The following is a 17,688-nucleotide window of genomic DNA, read 5'->3' as shown; positions in this document are numbered from 1 at the left end:
GACAAACAATAACATCAGCTCTTTGGCCTATGTAGGCACGCGCTCTTTTCAGTTGACCTTATTTACATTTTAGAGGGGGGTGAATAGGTCTACGGATCGGCGGATTTGGTAAATATTTTAGCCCGGATTCTGGATTCAGAACGAAATCTTAATGGATCTGCGGATCCTATGATCACAGTGGATCGTGGTTTTATCCAGTTTTGGGGCCCGGATTTTGGATTTTGGTTGTTAGGAAGTTCAAGTTTGCTCTTTTTTCTCGTATCTGCAAGATTTTGTTTCGATACAGACGTTGGTTACATAAATATTTCGTTGATAGTCATCCTCAACGCTAAAACACAATATCACGCAAGGCAACTCCAACAACTGAAGTCGCTCTGTACTCGCGTATCATCTAACGCGGCAAACAATTTGCGGATTCGGATTTAGTTGATTTTTTGAGCGGATCGACGGATTCAGCCATTGATTTTAGCGGATCGGCGGATTTACATACCCCTATTCACCCCCCTCATTTTATATTCAGCGATGCTCTAACTTTTAGCTGAAAAGCGAGAATCTGTTATAGATCGCTGTCATTAAAGATGACAGATAAACAAATCGGCAAATCCATGTATCCGTTTAGTGAACGAAATTTGTTTATTAATTATTCATTAGTTTGCAGGACGGGAAGTTGTTTTTAAAACTCTCGATACTGGAGCGGCGCGTTGTGAGTCGATGTGTTCATGGTGACTCATTTCTCTAGCCTCCCCAGGGAGCTTCCACAGGCCAGCAGAAAACTCTAAAACAAAAGATAAAATATCTCACCTACTTCAAAGGCTTTGCGATCTTCGGAAACATGCTCTATTGTCGGAAATTGTTCGACAAAAGAGAGAACAATAGCTTGAATATATGAATACTTAACTACCCCAAAATTTGGGGTACACACTTAAATCGGTGTGAAGTTGTAATGCACAGTTACCAGGTTACTACTTAATAGCTTACCTTTGAGAGATTATATAGGAGAAATATACCAAACGAATAACATAACCAAATTTGAAATCACTTTACTTGACGGATGAGCTGAGTCTCAGACTTCAGGAACACTGTCGCTGTAAACGGCCTTGTTGAAAGTGTAAAGTACACGATCATAAGTGACAGTTTATTACAGTACCTCTAGTACCGTGTCATCCGCGAACTGGAGGCTGGGTTGGAATGGTGTATATACGCGCACGCTGAGGATGGTTCTTAACGTCTCATGGGGATGACCTGTCAGACGTTGTCATCTCTGAAGCAGAAAGTAAGGGTGTAGAGTGTCATATTCGTTGGGCTCTGTGTTGGACTTAAAGAGAGCTGCTACCAACCCTGATCTCTTTGGAAACGATCTATGGGGAAGGCCTTGCAGAGAGGTCAGCAGCTGACATACATTGTTTAACTCAGAGGGGACACCGGTCTGGGTTATGTGGGGGAGATCCATGCGTGTATGAAGGTCCGCACTTTCTCCCGTCTCATTGTCACCAGAGGAAAAATAGACTCGAGTAACTGACCTAACTTTATGGCTTATGGTTTGACTTTGATTTGCTGTTTTCTCTTCGGAGTAAAGCTCTCTGCTCTTTGCGGTGGGTAAGGAACTTTGCTAGTTCCGTATATTTTTCTCTCTTCAGAATTTGTGTGTAAGGCTGTGGCCGATGTAGCATTTATTGTGGATTCATCAGGAAGCATTGGTAGGAGGAACTGGCTAAAGATGCTACAGTTCCTGAAAGACATGGTTAAAGCCTTCAATGTCGGTCCAGACAAGACCCACGTTGCTGTTTTGGCCTATAGTACCGGGGCTAACGTGGAGTTCAGATTTAACAGGCTCACTGGCTCTGAAATAACAGAGGAAGGATACTATGGTCTTATAGATAGGATTAGGTTCCAGAGAGGTTACACGTTTATTGATAAAGCTCTGCTGCTTGCTGACAGAGAGATATTTACAACAGCCGCTGGAATGAGACCAGAACTGCCACAGGTATGACACATATTCTAAATACTTATCATAATATTTTCACGCATATAAGTAACTAATTGTTTCTCGTAATTTTTGGACTTCTTTAAAGGAGCATTGTCACGGAGCCTTTGCTGTATGTTCAGTGGTCAACTGCTCAAATATTTGTTAAAGAACCTCTTTTCTAACACGAGATTTGCTCTTAGAACACCAGGAGGGAAATATGAAATGATTTCTCCAAGGAAGAGTAAACTATAATACATTTTTGGCCATTTCGCTAAGATACATAAGAGGAACTTGAGAAAATTGACCAATTTTTTCAAGTTGCGATCCATTTCCATTCAAGCCATCCGCAGCCAAAGATGAATGATACTAGTTTTTGTGCACTAGTAAGATTATTGTTCACAAAACGAACCATTATTTTGACGTTTACATCCATTCCTGTATGTTTTTTGGCTATTCGAAGTAAGTGACACTTAAAATAGGTGACACTACCCCTTTAACGTAATATATGAACTATTTTCCTCTCAAATTAAAGTGTTTTGTTTTTTTACGCCGGTGTTTGCCTTATATATAACTGCTGAACTGAAGGTTCTGATTGTTTAATATTTTGTACTGAGCGGGAAAGGCAAGCACGTGGTAATATGGTAGATGTTAAGGGATAATCCTTTACACTGAAGTTCTCAAGGAATAGATCCTTACAACACTAGTAAATTGACATTTTTGGGCATCTTCGGCGCAAGAGTTCAATGCAATACATGCGAAGCTGTTTTAAGAGTTTTTCTTTATGTTAGTGGACTCTTTTAAAATCTGTGACATCTGATTTTTTCTTAGGTTGCAATCGTTGTCACTGACGGCAAACAAACAACAGATCAAGGTCCATACACAGAACTTTCAGAGGCATCCCGCGGGCTCAAAAACAAGGGAGTGACAGTGTTCTCTCTTGGCATTGGAACGAATATCGATCGAACTCAGCTGACTGACATTGCTAGTTCAAGTAACAACGTGTTTACGGCTGCTAGCTTCGCAGAACTAACACCAGTAGCGGAGACTATTGTGCAAACTTCTTGTCCATGTAAGTGCGGTTTAAGATTCTCAAAAATCTAAAGAACCTGCAAGAACCTATTAGTTGCAGATATTTGTCAGCAAAGCAATCGGATGCTTACAAATATTTGAGCCAACTAAGTATTGGATTCAAAGAGGGTATTAAAGCGCACAGGTGCGTTTTTTTTTTATTCCGAGTAGCAAAAAGCAATTAACTTTGAGCACTAACTGAAACGATGTACCCATCCCTACTTTTTTGCCCTTATCATAAAAAGTATTTGGACAAAATGATTTTCTGGTTTGTGCTTCAAATTTGTTTCTACGACAGCAGTTAAATCATTGTTATCACCACTCCTTATCGCGCCATGCGTCGAATAGGGTGCAAACAAACGATCTCTTTTCTGGTCTACTTTAGTTTAGTTAGTTTGTAAGTTTGGACTACTCCTCTGTTATTGTTTCCGTAACACGTACACACGGTTTCATTATGAGATGTTGCTCCTTGTAGTGCCCTACAACGTGATTTTTATTTGTTTCACCAGTGCCAACAACCCCAGCACCGGTCCCAACAACTCCAGGTAAGTGATGTCAATTTTTATGAAATTTCTTTGCTTCTTCGATGATGACCTTGTTCAAACTTGTTGCGCTCTGACTATTTTCTTTTGGTTTGGGAATTTGTTATCTAGAGAATGCATCTCTGCAGTAGCTGAAAATCGTAACCGACTTTTCATCTCCACCAAAAGAAATGCTTTTGAAACAGTGAAACCAATCAATGTCTTTGAAATGTTGGAACTTGAATAGGGTTTGACCGTTTAACACGTTCTAATTGTTTCTTTCCAACAGTAGAAGTATGCCCAATACCTATGGATACCACATTCATTATTGACTCATCTGTCTGTGATGATCCTAACAACTGGAATCGTGTGCTGAAGTTTGTCCAAAGTTTGGTCACGTATTTTGATGTGTCACCATCTGTTGGACGCATTGCCTTAATCCCATTCAGCACTGATGCCAACGTGGTGCTCAAGTTCAACACATTAACTGGAAACCTTTTGAACGGCGATGAAGTGAACGGACGAGTTGGTCTCCTGCAGTGTCAGGGTGGTTCAAGGCGAATTGACAAAGCATTAGAGCTGGCAGACAAACAAGTGTTGAGTCAGGCCGGTGGAGTGAGAGACGTCTCAAGAGTAAGAAAATTCTGAGCGAATATACGTTATTTCATGCTTGTTATTCGTCTGTTTATTTATGATTTATTGGACGACAATATTTCTAGTAAAAGCTACTTCAAAGGACTTTTGAAAAACAAATCTTGTTAGCTGATCCGTTTTTAAATTATAGACTCAATATGAAAAGGAAAAAAGACAAGGAAATGACTGTTCACAACAACAGCTGTAGGAGAAGCCATTAACTGAATGTGTATATTGACTTCTCAAACTCATTAATAATTCGTCAAGAGAAAACAAAGAAAATCACTACTGTGACCATGGTTTGGATATGTGTTCCTTATTACCATAAAATTTTGCCAACTTTAGCCTTGACTTCTCCAAGAATTATTGATCATTTGAGAAGCCATATCATACATACCCTCGAAAGTGCGTTTCATCAGAAATCCAAACACCTCGAAGTCGTTTAAAAAAAACAACTCGGCTGCGCCTCGCTTTTTCAACCTACTTCTCAGTGTTTGGATATCTGATGAAACGCACCTTCTCGTGTTTGATGTATTACTTCTAAAACTGTCTGATAGTGCTTTACAAATAATGGGAAATAGTTACGGAAATGTACTAAGGAGATTGAACTTTATGTATTTTTTTTCTCTCCTTTTCCGCTAGCCTGTTTTCGTCATCACCACAGGAAAGCAAACAACAGACCAGGGAGCCTACACGCCCCTTGATGAAGCCTCCACTCGACTCCAGAGTAAAGGATCAGCCGTGTTCGTGTTGGGTATAGGAAAAGATGTTGACCCCTCAGAACTGAACCAGATTGCTTCTGGCCCTAAGAATGTGTTTACAGTGGACTCGTTTGAGGACTTGGATGACAAAGCTAGGGAAATTAGGAAAGGCATCTGTGTGCTAGGTATTTTTCCATTGTATATTGATTTGCTCAGGAAACCTTTTGTTGTTAATATTCCTGATCCTGGAATAATTTCTTTGGTCTATTGTAATCCAAAATGGACAATGAAGTCATAACATTTTTTATCGTGTTTATTATCAAAATGGACTAAAATTGGCCGCAAAGCTGGAAATAAAAACAAGGCAAGGACTCACAGATCCGGCATGTTTAGCATGTTCCTCGTGACAAGACTTTTCAAAAAATTGACAAGAGCAAAATTCTCCAGTAACAGCGCGGTTTGCAGTGATTGCGCTATTTGTGACTTGAACATAGCATGGAACATAGCATGGCGTCTGGAGCGCGGTGTGAACTTAGCGAACAGGAGGAACACACATTTAGTTCATCTCATTAGTAACAATTAGTTAAGGGACTTTGAAAATCCCAAGAATGCTTTTGCGTCAACGGCCGTGTTTATACTAGAGAAAAAAACTTCTTCTGAAAGGAACTTGGGCAAACATCTTTAGTGCGTCTTACGAGTTTTATGATTTTTGTGCGTGTTGGACGATGCCCTATCTAATGCCCCATTCACACCAAGGCTTAAACACGTTTAAACGCTGTTAAGTTAAACACATTTTAAAACTGTTTCCCTCCTAAAAGCTGCTTTGAGATTCTTGTCGACTACAGATTTAGCACAAATGAAAGCATAAGTTAAAGCTTACTTGAATCTTGTGTCAAAGCCGATGGTTCAACTTTAGCCAGTTTTCATTTTGTTACACCTGTTTAATTAAACATGTTTTATTGGTGTGAATAGGGCTTAAGATAGTTAAGCTCGTTTAGACGCATAATCCTTTTTGTTCCTGTCTTTATACTAGCTGAATTACTAGACGCAAAAAGTTGTTGCCGTACGTTTCTGCGGACGGATTATGTACCTCTGGTATAAAACGGGTCGATGGCAACCGAAAAAATGGCCAAATGTTCTTTAAAAGTTGATATCTAAGTGCAGGGAAACAAACCATTTATAAGTATGTTCGGCTAAGAATGGCCAAGTTGGAGATAAATTGATAGATAAGGTAGACAAGATGACGTAATTTTATTGTATCGCATTCAGGATATGTCTAATAACAAATAATCCAATCCCAAAGTTATTTGTAAGTTATAAAAATATAAAAGCATTATTATACACTGAAATGATAAATTGAGTTAGTGCAAACTTGAGAACATTGCCGCTACATATTTAAGTTCTTCCCTGGCGCCTTGACTGCAATTGGAAATAAGTCATTGTGGCTTAATAAATTGTACGGTACTTAAGTATTATTGCTGACAGTTTTTTGTCTATAAAACGCAGGGTAATTTTATTATCGGTAACACGTCGATCAGGTTGCTTGGCGTGGTAATCTAGTCGCACATGTGCGCCGCGGTATGTTTCCGTAAAACGCAGCTCCTCCCAGTCGGCATGTGCAGTGTTCAGTGTTTCTTGCTGGTTATTGTCGTGTTCCTCACTTCATGACAAGAACACTACCAATGATTCCCTGTTGAAACAACACATACCAGGAGGATAAAATCGAAGACACAAGTTAAAATTATTGACTGTCCAAGTGCCTTGCATTTGGAATGGCGATTTTTTCAACTAAGTCATTAATTTAAATGCGAGCACCACGTTATCGTAATCATTTCACCCAGAAATCCTCCTCTTGTGCCTAATTCACAGATGTCGATGAATGTGCCAGCCCTGAAACTAACGAGTGTGACAGCAATGCTGAATGTACCAACACCAAAGGATTCTATGTATGCAGCTGCGTTAGTGGATATCAGGGAGATGGCAGAACGTGTGCAGGTAAGTCGCGATTCCTTCCACACGCTCCATTTGCAGTTGTTGAAACCGGTGTTAATTATTTCTTAAAGATTCCTCCAATATCATTGCTTCATAAGTTAAGGAACTTGTTAGTTCCGTACAGTTTAAGTGCTCACACCCGGAATCAGAAAAAGTGGTCGGCTTCAGTAGATTCTTCTAACATTGTTTGACTGAAGACCAATTCAAACGGATTTCAACAATATGGTGTTTTAAGAAAGACGGTCGCTTAAGAAAGATATTTGTAATACTAGCATTTTGTTGAGCGCCAATTCTTGTGGTGTTACAACATGATCAGCGGCCATTTAAGGAAGGTTCCTTTGAGCGTTAACCGAGATATAAGTTTTTCTATATTAGACTTGTCGTTTGTTAGAGCTGGCCGGCCAACAACAACAACAACAACAACAAAAATGAATTGTGCAATCCGAAGCAATGTGCAGTGTGAAGAGCTGCTCTAACAGATTCATCAACAAACATTAAAATAGTTGTGATTGCCTTTACGTACATGTTTCTAAGTTGTGTTTTCCTTAAAGAAATCCCATTTCAATATTATCCGTCACACCTACCTTACTTACAGATATCGATGAATGTGCCAGCCCTGAAACAAACGAGTGTGATACCAACGCTGAGTGTAGCAACACTGAAGGATCGTATACCTGTAGCTGTCGTGTAGGGTATACGGGAGATGGCAGAAACTGCGCAGGTAATAATTTGCACAAGCATTTCATCGAAATTTGTTTTATAACAAACTTTTCATCGAAGAGTAAGCAAATTACAGCTGGTAGATCGGCAGCAGTTTTGAGCGGGAGAGGCCGGCGAAAACTGAGAATTTTTTAAATTTCTTTTATTAAACACAGATGTTGATGAGTGTGAGAATGATGTGTGCGACTCCAACGCCCTGTGTACCAACACTGAAGGATCCTATGGTTGCGCCTGCAACGTAGGATATACAGGAGATGGAAAGACATGTACAGGTATAAATTCCTTTCTATGATATACACTGTTAAGTTACCGATCCAAAACTTGGCGGGGCAGGGCGGCCTTTTTAAATGAAAGGCTCCTGTGAGCCAACTCGTGAATGCAGAAGTGAACAGTGGTAACCGTAACGCAGTACTCGCATCAAACTACGTTAAAACTAACGATTCGTGGACGACATGCGGGAATAAAGTGTGACCTGAAAGGTATAAAACATTGTTCGCGTTGTGATTGGTTGGCCCAGGACTCGAAATATAAATCGTATTTAAGAAGTTTTAAGAAAGCTAAATTTTGAAAAATCCTTAAGGCCTTTGGAGTGGTTGGCGAAAAAAAAAAAGATTTTCTCTTTGTCATGTACGAAGGTTCGAACCGGGACCCTCCAGCTTCAAAGACCACGCACCACGCCGCTGCGATACACGTGCTCAACTTCCAATGTAGTTATTAATTTTTGCATTTATTAGTTGTTTAGGGTGTCTAACTATCTAGCACCCGTGGCGCAACGATGTTAACAGCCAAATGACTTCGACCGCCTGAGAAGAATACGCAAATGAGCACGGAACACCCTCAGACGCTTCCCCATCCTATTTTCTGTCTCCATTTTACGCGAAATCCCTGTTGACTTGGACGACAATCTCGATCTCCTCTTGCGGCATTCAACAGTGCGCTTTACCCACCAAAATAAAAACGTACGAAGGCTATTTACATCGTCGAGTGTTCTTTAGTCTATTTCTTTTAATTTCGAACTCCAAAAAAAGCGAACTTTTATAATTGAAGGAGGAGTGAACCTAAAGCGAGCCGTGAGAGTACGCCACATTTAAAAGTTTACGACCATCGACCTAGTAACATTTCCCTCACTATTGTGGCGGTTGTTGAGAGGGTGACATCACAAGTGTCCCTACCCTAAATCTGCAACTGCTGTTAGCTTCGTAGTATCTTGTCTTGGTTTAGATTTAGCCACCTTATTGTAACTGAAGTGTGTATCTTTCCTCATTGGCTTACTTCTGAAGACCCAATTTCAATTTGAAAAGATATAGTCGTTTATCGTACGTGACTATTATCTGTGGCTAAAGGAGTCCTTTCCTACTGTAAGTCATGAATTTCTTATAACTTATTTCCAGATATCGATGAATGTGCCAGCCCTGAAACAAACGAGTGTGACACCAACGCTGAGTGCAGCAACACTGAGGGATCGTACACCTGTAGCTGTCGTGTAGGGTATACCGGAGATGGTAAAAACTGTGCAGGTAATGAGATATTTGAGATGGGTTACTGAGTTCGTGTTGTTACTGGACTTTCAGAAATATCTGCGTCTCTAGTGACCATCTTCGATCTCATCATAATACGATTTTTCTGAGTAAACCTGCACCCTTCAAAACCTCTATTTTCATGGGTAAATTCATGGGTTTAGTTTAGCACTGTGACATACACTGTGTTCTTTGGTCAAACCTGAGACCTTGCTTTGATTCTATTTTTCGATACACACAGATGTTGATGAGTGTGAAAATGATGTATGCGACTCCAACGCCCTGTGTACCAACACTGAAGGATCCTATGTTTGCGGCTGTAACGTAGGATATACAGGAGATGGAAAGACTTGTACAGGTAAATATACATGATTTCTTATGCTGAGCTCTCGTCGTGACACATCTGAGAATTTTGTGTAAAATGGGGCCTGCGGAGATCCTGTGAGTGTCAGTCTTCGGGCCATGTTTGCATTGATAAAGGCGTGTTAGAGGGTAGGTATGCTTCCAGGTCTGGTTTGTCTTGTTTTCGTTTGAATTTAGCCATTTACAGTGCAACGAACTCAACCGGGGCCACCCAACAATCGATCAGCCAATCACAGGTCACATTTACAACAAAGGAGTCTGGCTTTGGTAGTTTGTAAACCAATCAAAAACGAGAGCATTTCTTTAAATTTCAAAGTGTCGGTTTTTTCGGTGGCCCCGGTTGAGTTCGTTGCACTGTAACTGTAGTTGTAAATATTTGGTATGTATTTCATTCATTCCATACAATTTCGGTTTGTACAGATGTGATTGTTTGTTTGTACGCCTCAGTAACACGTATATCATGCCACTGTAATCCAACACCATTATCCTTATTTTACAGATATCGACGAATGTGCCAGCCCAGAAACAAACGAGTGTGACACCAACGCTGAGTGTAGCAACACTGAAGGATCGTATACCTGTAGCTGTCGTAAAGGGTATACCGGAGATGGCAAAAACTGTGCGGGTAATGTTTTTTTCTTTTTCATTTTGCTCCCGCCCTTAAATCTGCCATTGCGGTTAGTTTGGTGTTTTTTCACATTATGTTAGCATCTTTTTAGAATACTATAGTAACGTTAAAGCATTGTATAGAGTTAAGGATTCCTTACTAAATAAAACAAAAACATATATCACTTTATTTTAGTGTCAATGTATTTAGCGCCCGCCTTGCAGTAACCAGATCGAGTTGCAATTTCCTCCAATTTCCTTCCTTTCCTTTCCTTCCGAATCTCCTCCTTTGCCTCACCATAAGCATTGCAATAAAAAGCCAAAACGATACTTTAGAATAACAATGATGGCGGGAAACTGTTAACTTTTAGTAAGGTTTGAACTTTACTTTTCCTCCAGCTGTAGAAACATGCCCAATCCCTATGGACACAACCTTCGTTATTGACTCATCTGTCTGTGATGATCCTAACAACTGGGATCGCGTGCAGAAGTTTGTTCAAACTTTAGTCACCTTTTTCGATGTGTCACCATCTGTTGGACGCATTGCCTTAATCCCATTCAGCACTGATGCTAACGTGGTTCTCAAGTTCAACACATTAACTGGAAACCTTTTGAACGGCGACGAAGTGAACAGACGAGTTGGTGACCTACAATGCCAGGGTGGTTTAAGGCGAATCGACAAAGCATTAGATAAGGCAGACAAGGAAGTGTTGACTCAGGCCGGTGGAATGAGAGGTGTATCAAGGGTAAGAGTAATCTGAATGAGATGTTTTTGCTTAAACAAGAAGTTTCGCTATAAAAAGGCAAGCCTCTACTTGATGTCACACCTTTCCTTTTCTGGTAGGGTGTTAATGCAAATTTAGACACCATTCAGTGTTGACTCAAGGCTCATTTTGCTTCAAACTTCAGTAATATCACCCGCAATAACACATTGGTTTCTAATTCGGTTAGCACCGTTTTACTTTGAAAACTAAACCAATTTTATCAGTAATGGTCGTAGAAAAAGACGCATGTTATGTCTCAATTGTTTACTCTCTGATGGTTAATTGATAATTTAAGGTGAGAATTGCCAGGCCAGGCCCCTTTTATACCTGGATTTCCTGTCTGAAAGAGAATTCCTAAGGGTATGCTATTGTAGTTTTAGTTCGGCAGTCATGTGTCACAGAGTATATCAAACACTAGTGAAACTTACTCAGAGGAACTTTGCAAAACGTTTTATGACCCGTAGTATTTGCATATAAGTCGTGTCTGCAGACTAGATTGAAGAAGTGCTAGCGAATAAAATGTCCAGACAATGAGTATTCACAGTAAAATTCACGTGATACAACTGTGCAAGGAATCAAAAGTTTCATGTACAGAAAAGAAAACAATTCGGTGAGCGCTACTTGACTCCATAACTCTCAATTAAAAGAAAATGATTATCGCATTTTACTAGTTTGATTGATTTTTTATTTTTCTATGTTTGTGGCGCAGCCTGTTTTGGTAATAACAGCAGGAAAGCAAACAACAGACCAGGGAGCCTACACGCCTCTTGATGAGGCGTCCACTCGCCTCCAGAGTAAAGGATCAGCCGTGTTCGTGTTGGGTATAGGAAATGACGTTGACCCTTCAGAACTGAACCAAATTGCTGCTGGACCTAAAAATGTTTTTACGGTGGACTCGTTTGAGGACTTGGTTGAGAAAGCGAAGGAAATTAAGCGAGGCATCTGTGTACTAGGTATTTTAATTTATTATTATTATTATTATTATTATTATTATTATTATTATTATTATTATTATTATTATTAATAATAATGCAGCCTACACTGTTTTCACGAAGGGTTACAAATCCAAGTTTACCTATTTCATGCGCACAATAGAGTCGTTTGAAGATTACGTTGACCCTATTCAAGAGGCGATTGACGACTTACTCCTCCCAACACTATTAGGTCAAACGGAGCCCATCCCTAGCAATCTGCGTCAGCTTTTTACTTTGACACCCGCTCAAGGAGGGCTTGGCGTACCTGACTTACGGTTTGAAGCTCCACAGCAGTTTGCTGCTTCTAAGACAATAACAGCATCGCACGTAGATTCCATCACCAAACAGAGCACTTTCATGGTGGCAGGCGAGAGGTCCACGGAGGAGTTAAAAAGACAACATCAAGCTTCAAAAATTGCGTCGGTGAAATCGAGAATGGAAAGTATTGATTCCACTCTACCCTCGGATCTGCTGCGGTCAGTTAACCAATCGAGAGACAAGGGTGCGAGCTCGTGGCTTACCGCAGTACCTCTTGTCGATCAAGGCTTAGTGCTGAATAAACAAGAATTCAGAGACTCTCTGCGTTTAAGGTATAATTTTCCCCTGTCTGATTTACCAAGCAAGTGTGTTTGTGGGGAGAAGTATACCGTCTGCCATGCCCTGTCATGCAAAAAGGGAGGGTTCGTGGCGCAGAGACATGATGGCGTCCGCAACCTACTTACCTCTTTTCTTGGTAAGGTTTGCACCAACGTTGAAGTCGAACCACAACTACAACCTCTCGACAATGAGCAATTCAACCTCAGAAGCGCGGTGACAAGTCCGGAGGCAAGACTGGACATGAAGGCAGGGGGCTTTTGGTCTCGAGGAGTTACAGCATTTTTCGATGTCAGAGTAACGCATGTTAACTCCAAGTGTAACCAGGGAAAAGCAACATCGACAATCTTTAAAGAGCAGGAAGAAGAGAAAAAGCGGAAGTACCAACAGAGGGTGCTGGACGTTGAAATGGGATCTTTCACTCCCCTAGTTTTTGGAACCAACGGTGGGATGGGAGCCGACTGCAATTGTTTTCTCAAACGCCTAGCCGAGAAGCTCTCAGAAAAGAATGAGGAACCTTATCACATTACTATCACTTGGATTAGAACATTGCTTTCTTTTGAGATTTTAAAGTCGGTACACACATGCGTACGAGGCTCCAGGACACCTTTTCACAAAATTCCATTTGGGGATTTCATTGATGACTGCCGCTTAAACGCTAGCCAAGCGTGTCTCCGCTAATTTTAGAAAGTGAATGATGGCGTGACGTTGTAAATTAGTATTTTAGGATCTTTTTAACAACTTTTTTATTTCATCAAAATTTTAGTCTTACTATTGTTAAAAAATTGTGCTTGAAAATAGCTCTGTTGTACTTGGAAATAGTCGCTTTTTTTTTAATCGAAATGAATTTTAAATATTGAATTGTAAATAGGTTTTAATAGCTTTTTTTTTTTTCTACTTTTAACTTGTAAATATCAATTTTGCTTGGAATATTATAATAAAGAAAGATTTTATTTTTATTATTATTATTATTACTATTATTATTATTATTATTATTATTATTATTATTATTATTATTATTATGTAAATGTAATAATGTTCATTAACTCTTCTAGACTCTTTTGCCTCAATGGCTACTGTTTTCACCGCGTTATGGTATGACCAATAAAAGACGGCCTAGTATGGTAATTAAAGTATTTTACCCAATAATTCATCTCTTGTTCCTAATTTACAGATGTCGATGAATGTGCCAGCCCTGAAACAAACGAGTGTGACACCAACGCTGAGTGTACCAACACCAAAGGATTCTATTTATGCAGCTGCCGCAGTGGATATCAGGGCGATGGCAGAACGTGTGAAGGCAAGTTGCCATTTTATTCATAAGGTTCATTTGTATTTGGGTTGTGAAATCCTTCCTTAGCCTCAAGCGATTGACAATTACTTATTATTCAGAATGCATGTTAGTTCTTTATCGTTTCAGCGACCACACTCGGGATTAGAAAACATGGTCGTTACAGGAAGAAGTAAAGAAGATCGTAAAACGGTCTATTTGATGGCAATCAACCAGTTTTCGATGACACAGATAATCGTTCATCTCACTGTTTACCTTACTTTTGATTTGTCTGGCCGGTCAGAACCGACAATGAATTCAACCGTTTTGATGGGCTCTGGTTGTTTTTCTGTAGATTTCAATAAGTTGTGGTTATCGTTTCTTGCAGATATCGATGAATGTGCGAGCCCTGAAACAAACGAGTGTGACACCAACGCCGAGTGTAGCAACACTGAAGGCTCGTATACCTGTAGCTGTCGTGTAGGATATACAGGAGATGGCAAAAGCTGTACAGGTTGTTATTTTTTCCATTTGGGTCCCGCCCTTAAACCTGTGACTGCTGTTAGTTTCCTGTGAGCGTTATTATATTAAGGATCATTTTTTTTAGAATAATATTGGCTTATAGTAACAAATAAAATGTTACTCTGGTAAATGGTAAAGAAATTGCCTGTAATTAAATGTTTAAAATCTTAACGTTTCGGCTGAAACTTAAGCTTTCATCAGGGGGAAGAGATTAAAATTTTACAAAGAGCACGATGTAACGATTAAGTCTTGTCCTTTAGAGCTAAATTCAAATACGTATGCGGCAAATGAATGCGAGAGTGACTTACATCAGCCGTAGATATTGGTTCTTTATTTACTTGAAATCGCTCTCCCAATTTTTTTTTTGTACGTTTGCCAACAAGTTTACTAGGTTAAGTTCAAATCCTGAAAGTTTCGTTGTAAAGTGTCAGACAAGATTTACAGAGAATCGACGGGCTTTGTCTCGCCGTTGCTATGGTAACAGCTATTCCTTGGAAACCAACAAAAAATCGAACATAGCTTGAAAAGGTGTTTTAGTATGAGGGAAATCGAAGCATCAGTGGATTCCATGCGAAATTTTGATTTAAAATGATATACTCCACGGTCAGCAAAAACTGTTGCGAGCCTCTCTAAGCGTTCTATTGACCATTTGACCTGATTGGTGACAGAAGAAAAAAAGCCCGAGCCCGGTTGTTTCAAAGCCGATTAACGCTAATCCCCGATTAAAAATTAACCGAGGTTTTCATCTCGCTCATTAAAAACATTTTTTAAAGCTAATTTTGAGTTAACGGTAAAGAAAAGTCTTAAGCAAAACTGAGGAACGATAATCTTCTTGAAGAATCTTCACTAATTAGTAAAAAAACTCGAATGAAAGTTCACGTTAACCGAAGATTAGCTAAATCGGGCTTTGAACAATTGGGCCCTGACGGTGAAAAACCTACCTGGGGTATCTTGTACGTGAATATAGTTCAGAACTCCAACTGAACTGTAGAGTTGTATAATTGTTCATTGTTGTAAATACATCTTTTACGTGCTTTTAACACGGCATTGATCCCATTTCGATCAGTACATCCAGTTGTGGTCGTTTGTTTCAACGTGTCTGCAATCTGTAGTTATTCGGTAAAGGAATCACATTTCATTGTAATGCAACATTTGTTCTTCCTTGCAGATATCGATGAATGTGCCAACCCTGAAACAAACGAGTGTGACACCAAAGCTGAGTGCAGCAACACTGAAGGATCGTATACTTGTAGCTGTCGTGTAGGGTTTACGGGAGATGGCAAAAACTGTGCAGGTAATTAAAAAACATTTTTATTGAATTTACATTTCGGAATCGTCGGCACCTCTGGCGATCCAGAAGTATTTCACGTGAGTTTTCCTTTGTCAGTCAAGTGTCTATCGCAAGGGAACGGAACTTAAGCTTTGTAGGTCTGCCTTTTGTTATTTTAGTTATTTAAAATACATTGCCGTGCGATCAATAGTGAATTCCTCCAGTTCTCAGAACGATTTTAAGGAAACATTTTCCAACACTGTGGAAAAATTACCATGTTAATTTCGTCATTTTCAGAAACTGACGGCAATAACCAAAATGTAGAATCATTGTAGAACTAAAAGAGAACGACGTTTCGACCGTCCGACGGTCATTTTCAAGTTCAAAATGAGAAGTAAAATATGTGCTTATATACAATTGTGAAAAAACTAATGAGATACTGACTTAAAAAGCTCTAAGATATTCACATCTAAACAATATAAAAAAATAATAGCGTGAATGATAAATACAAAGGAACGCTAAAAACGATAAAAGGTATTTAAAAGGTATTTAAAAAGTGAAATAATTAAACAAATAACTTCGCGCGGATCGAGTCGCATTGTTTGTTCAGTTTTGGCTTTAGGTCGCGAATAAACAACATCTCGAAGACCAGGCAGTCGAGTTTGCTCTGACACTTTCTCAGGATTCTGAAGTGGCTTTTAATGGTCTCTGGATCCTGTCCATGCTCGTCCTTTACATGATTGCCAATTGCTGATCGTTTGTGTTCCTCCACACGTTGATGTAAGTGTCGACTCGTGAAGCCAACATAGTCTGCATCGCACAGACCACATTTGAAATAATAAACAACGTTTTGTTGATTCACAATGGGAGGTTTATGTTTATGTTATGATGATAACATTCTCTGCTGAAAACAATGTTAAACCGGGCGTTCAAACTCTCTTCGAATTGGCATTTTTTCCATCAGGAATGTGAACGTCTTAAAGGGATTTTTTCTCGCTTGCATTATCCTGAAACCGTCGTAGAGAACACCATCACACATTTTATTGGAACGAAAGTTACTGAGAATGCATGTCCTGAACAACGGGTATCCGACGAACGAGCTCTCGTCAGAATCGTCCTACCTTTCAAAGACCAGAAATCGGCGAACGCGGTAAGACACGAACTTAGTGATCTCAGCCGAAAGATCGATGCTGATGTCCATCCTGTCTACACAAGTCAGAAGATTAAGAGCAAAATCAAACCAAAGGAGCATAAACCTCCCATTGTGAATCAACAAAACGTTGTTTATTATTTCAAATGTGGTCTGTGCGATGTAGGCTATGTTGGCTTCACGAGTCGACACTTACATCAACGTGTGGAGGAACACAAACGATCAGCAATTGGCAATCATGTAAAGGACGAGCATGGACAGGATCCAGAGACCATTAAAAGCAACTTCAGAATCCTGAGAAAGTGTCAGAGCAAACTCGACTGCCTGGTCTTCGAGATGTTGTTTATTCGCGACCTAAAGCCAAAACTGAACAAACAATGCGACTCGATCCGCGCGAAGTTATTTGTTTAATTATTTCACTTTTTAAATACCTTTTAAATACCTTTTATCGTTTTTAGCGTTCCTTTGTATTTATCATTCACGCTATTATTCTTTTATATTGTTTAGATGTGAATATCTTAGAGCTTTTTAAGTCAGTATCTCATTAGTTTTTTCACAATTGTATATAAGCACATATTTTACTTCTCATTTTGAACTTGAAAATGACCGTCGGACGGTCGAAACGTCGTTCTCTTTTAACGTTAACTTTTATAGTTAAATCAATTTCGAAAAACTTGTTGATTCGTATTATAGAACTAAGTTGGGAAATCAAAGTCTGTGTAACAATCGTTTCATTCTGGAAAGAGGGTAGGGGCGCGAAGTTTCTAAACCTTTTTTGTTCAACACAGATGTTAACGAGTGTGAGAAGGATGTCTGTGACTCCAACGCACGGTGTTTCAATACTGAAGGATCCCATGTATGTCGCTGTCGCAGAGGATATACGGGAGACGGCAAGACTTGTACAGGTATAAATGTTCTGTTATGGTGAACACTCATAACCTTTTGTTTGTTTCTTTGTTACTTTCTTCCTTTCTTTCTTTTTTTCGATATTAAGCTCCTTATGAAACGTGAAGCTTTATGAAGTTTTTATTAGTTCATGCAAACAAATATCAGCTTC

The 17,688-nt window shown here is 39.5% G+C and overlaps 2 protein-coding genes across 2 annotated transcripts in view; both read left to right on the top strand.

The window, feature by feature from the left end:
* LOC146448984 (uncharacterized) overlaps window positions 1-17,555 on the top strand; it is a gene marked incomplete at its 3' end in the record, with an annotated part of 85,567 nt that extends 68,012 nt beyond the window's left edge. Inside the window, exons 76-92 of the mRNA XM_085102062.1 lie at window positions 1,638-1,984; window positions 2,795-3,035; window positions 3,544-3,579; window positions 3,845-4,188; window positions 4,831-5,074; window positions 6,759-6,884; window positions 7,477-7,602; window positions 7,757-7,873; window positions 8,993-9,118; window positions 9,360-9,476; window positions 9,981-10,106; window positions 10,487-10,833; window positions 11,561-11,804; window positions 13,594-13,719; window positions 14,078-14,203; window positions 15,380-15,505; window positions 17,420-17,555. Of these exons, the coding sequence (XP_084958188.1) occupies window positions 1,638-1,984; window positions 2,795-3,035; window positions 3,544-3,579; window positions 3,845-4,188; window positions 4,831-5,074; window positions 6,759-6,884; window positions 7,477-7,602; window positions 7,757-7,873; window positions 8,993-9,118; window positions 9,360-9,476; window positions 9,981-10,106; window positions 10,487-10,833; window positions 11,561-11,804; window positions 13,594-13,719; window positions 14,078-14,203; window positions 15,380-15,505; window positions 17,420-17,555 (3,055 nt within the window). The remainder of the gene's footprint in view (window positions 1-1,637; window positions 1,985-2,794; window positions 3,036-3,543; window positions 3,580-3,844; window positions 4,189-4,830; window positions 5,075-6,758; window positions 6,885-7,476; window positions 7,603-7,756; window positions 7,874-8,992; window positions 9,119-9,359; window positions 9,477-9,980; window positions 10,107-10,486; window positions 10,834-11,560; window positions 11,805-13,593; window positions 13,720-14,077; window positions 14,204-15,379; window positions 15,506-17,419) is intronic.
* Window positions 11,893-13,290, top strand: LOC146448985 (uncharacterized). The gene has a single exon (XM_085102061.1). It carries the CDS (start codon window positions 11,934-11,936, stop codon window positions 13,098-13,100), a length of 1,167 nt encoding a protein of 388 aa, XP_084958187.1. The 5' UTR covers window positions 11,893-11,933; the 3' UTR covers window positions 13,101-13,290.
* Window positions 17,556-17,688: the final 133 nt, after the last annotated feature.

Source organism: Pavona decussata, unplaced genomic scaffold, assembly GCF_977016875.1.
Source record: "Pavona decussata unplaced genomic scaffold, jaPavDecu1.1 SCAFFOLD_705, whole genome shotgun sequence".
Classification (NCBI taxonomy): Eukaryota; Metazoa; Cnidaria; class Anthozoa; order Scleractinia; family Agariciidae; genus Pavona; species Pavona decussata.
This window is presented reverse-complemented; position numbering and strand designations above follow the sequence as displayed.

What these genes read in the sequence shown, in the direction of transcription:
- LOC146448985 (XM_085102061.1), top strand. Translation starts at nt 11,934, where the DNA reads ATGCGCACAATAGAGTCGTTTGAAGATTACGTTGACCCTATTCAAGAG.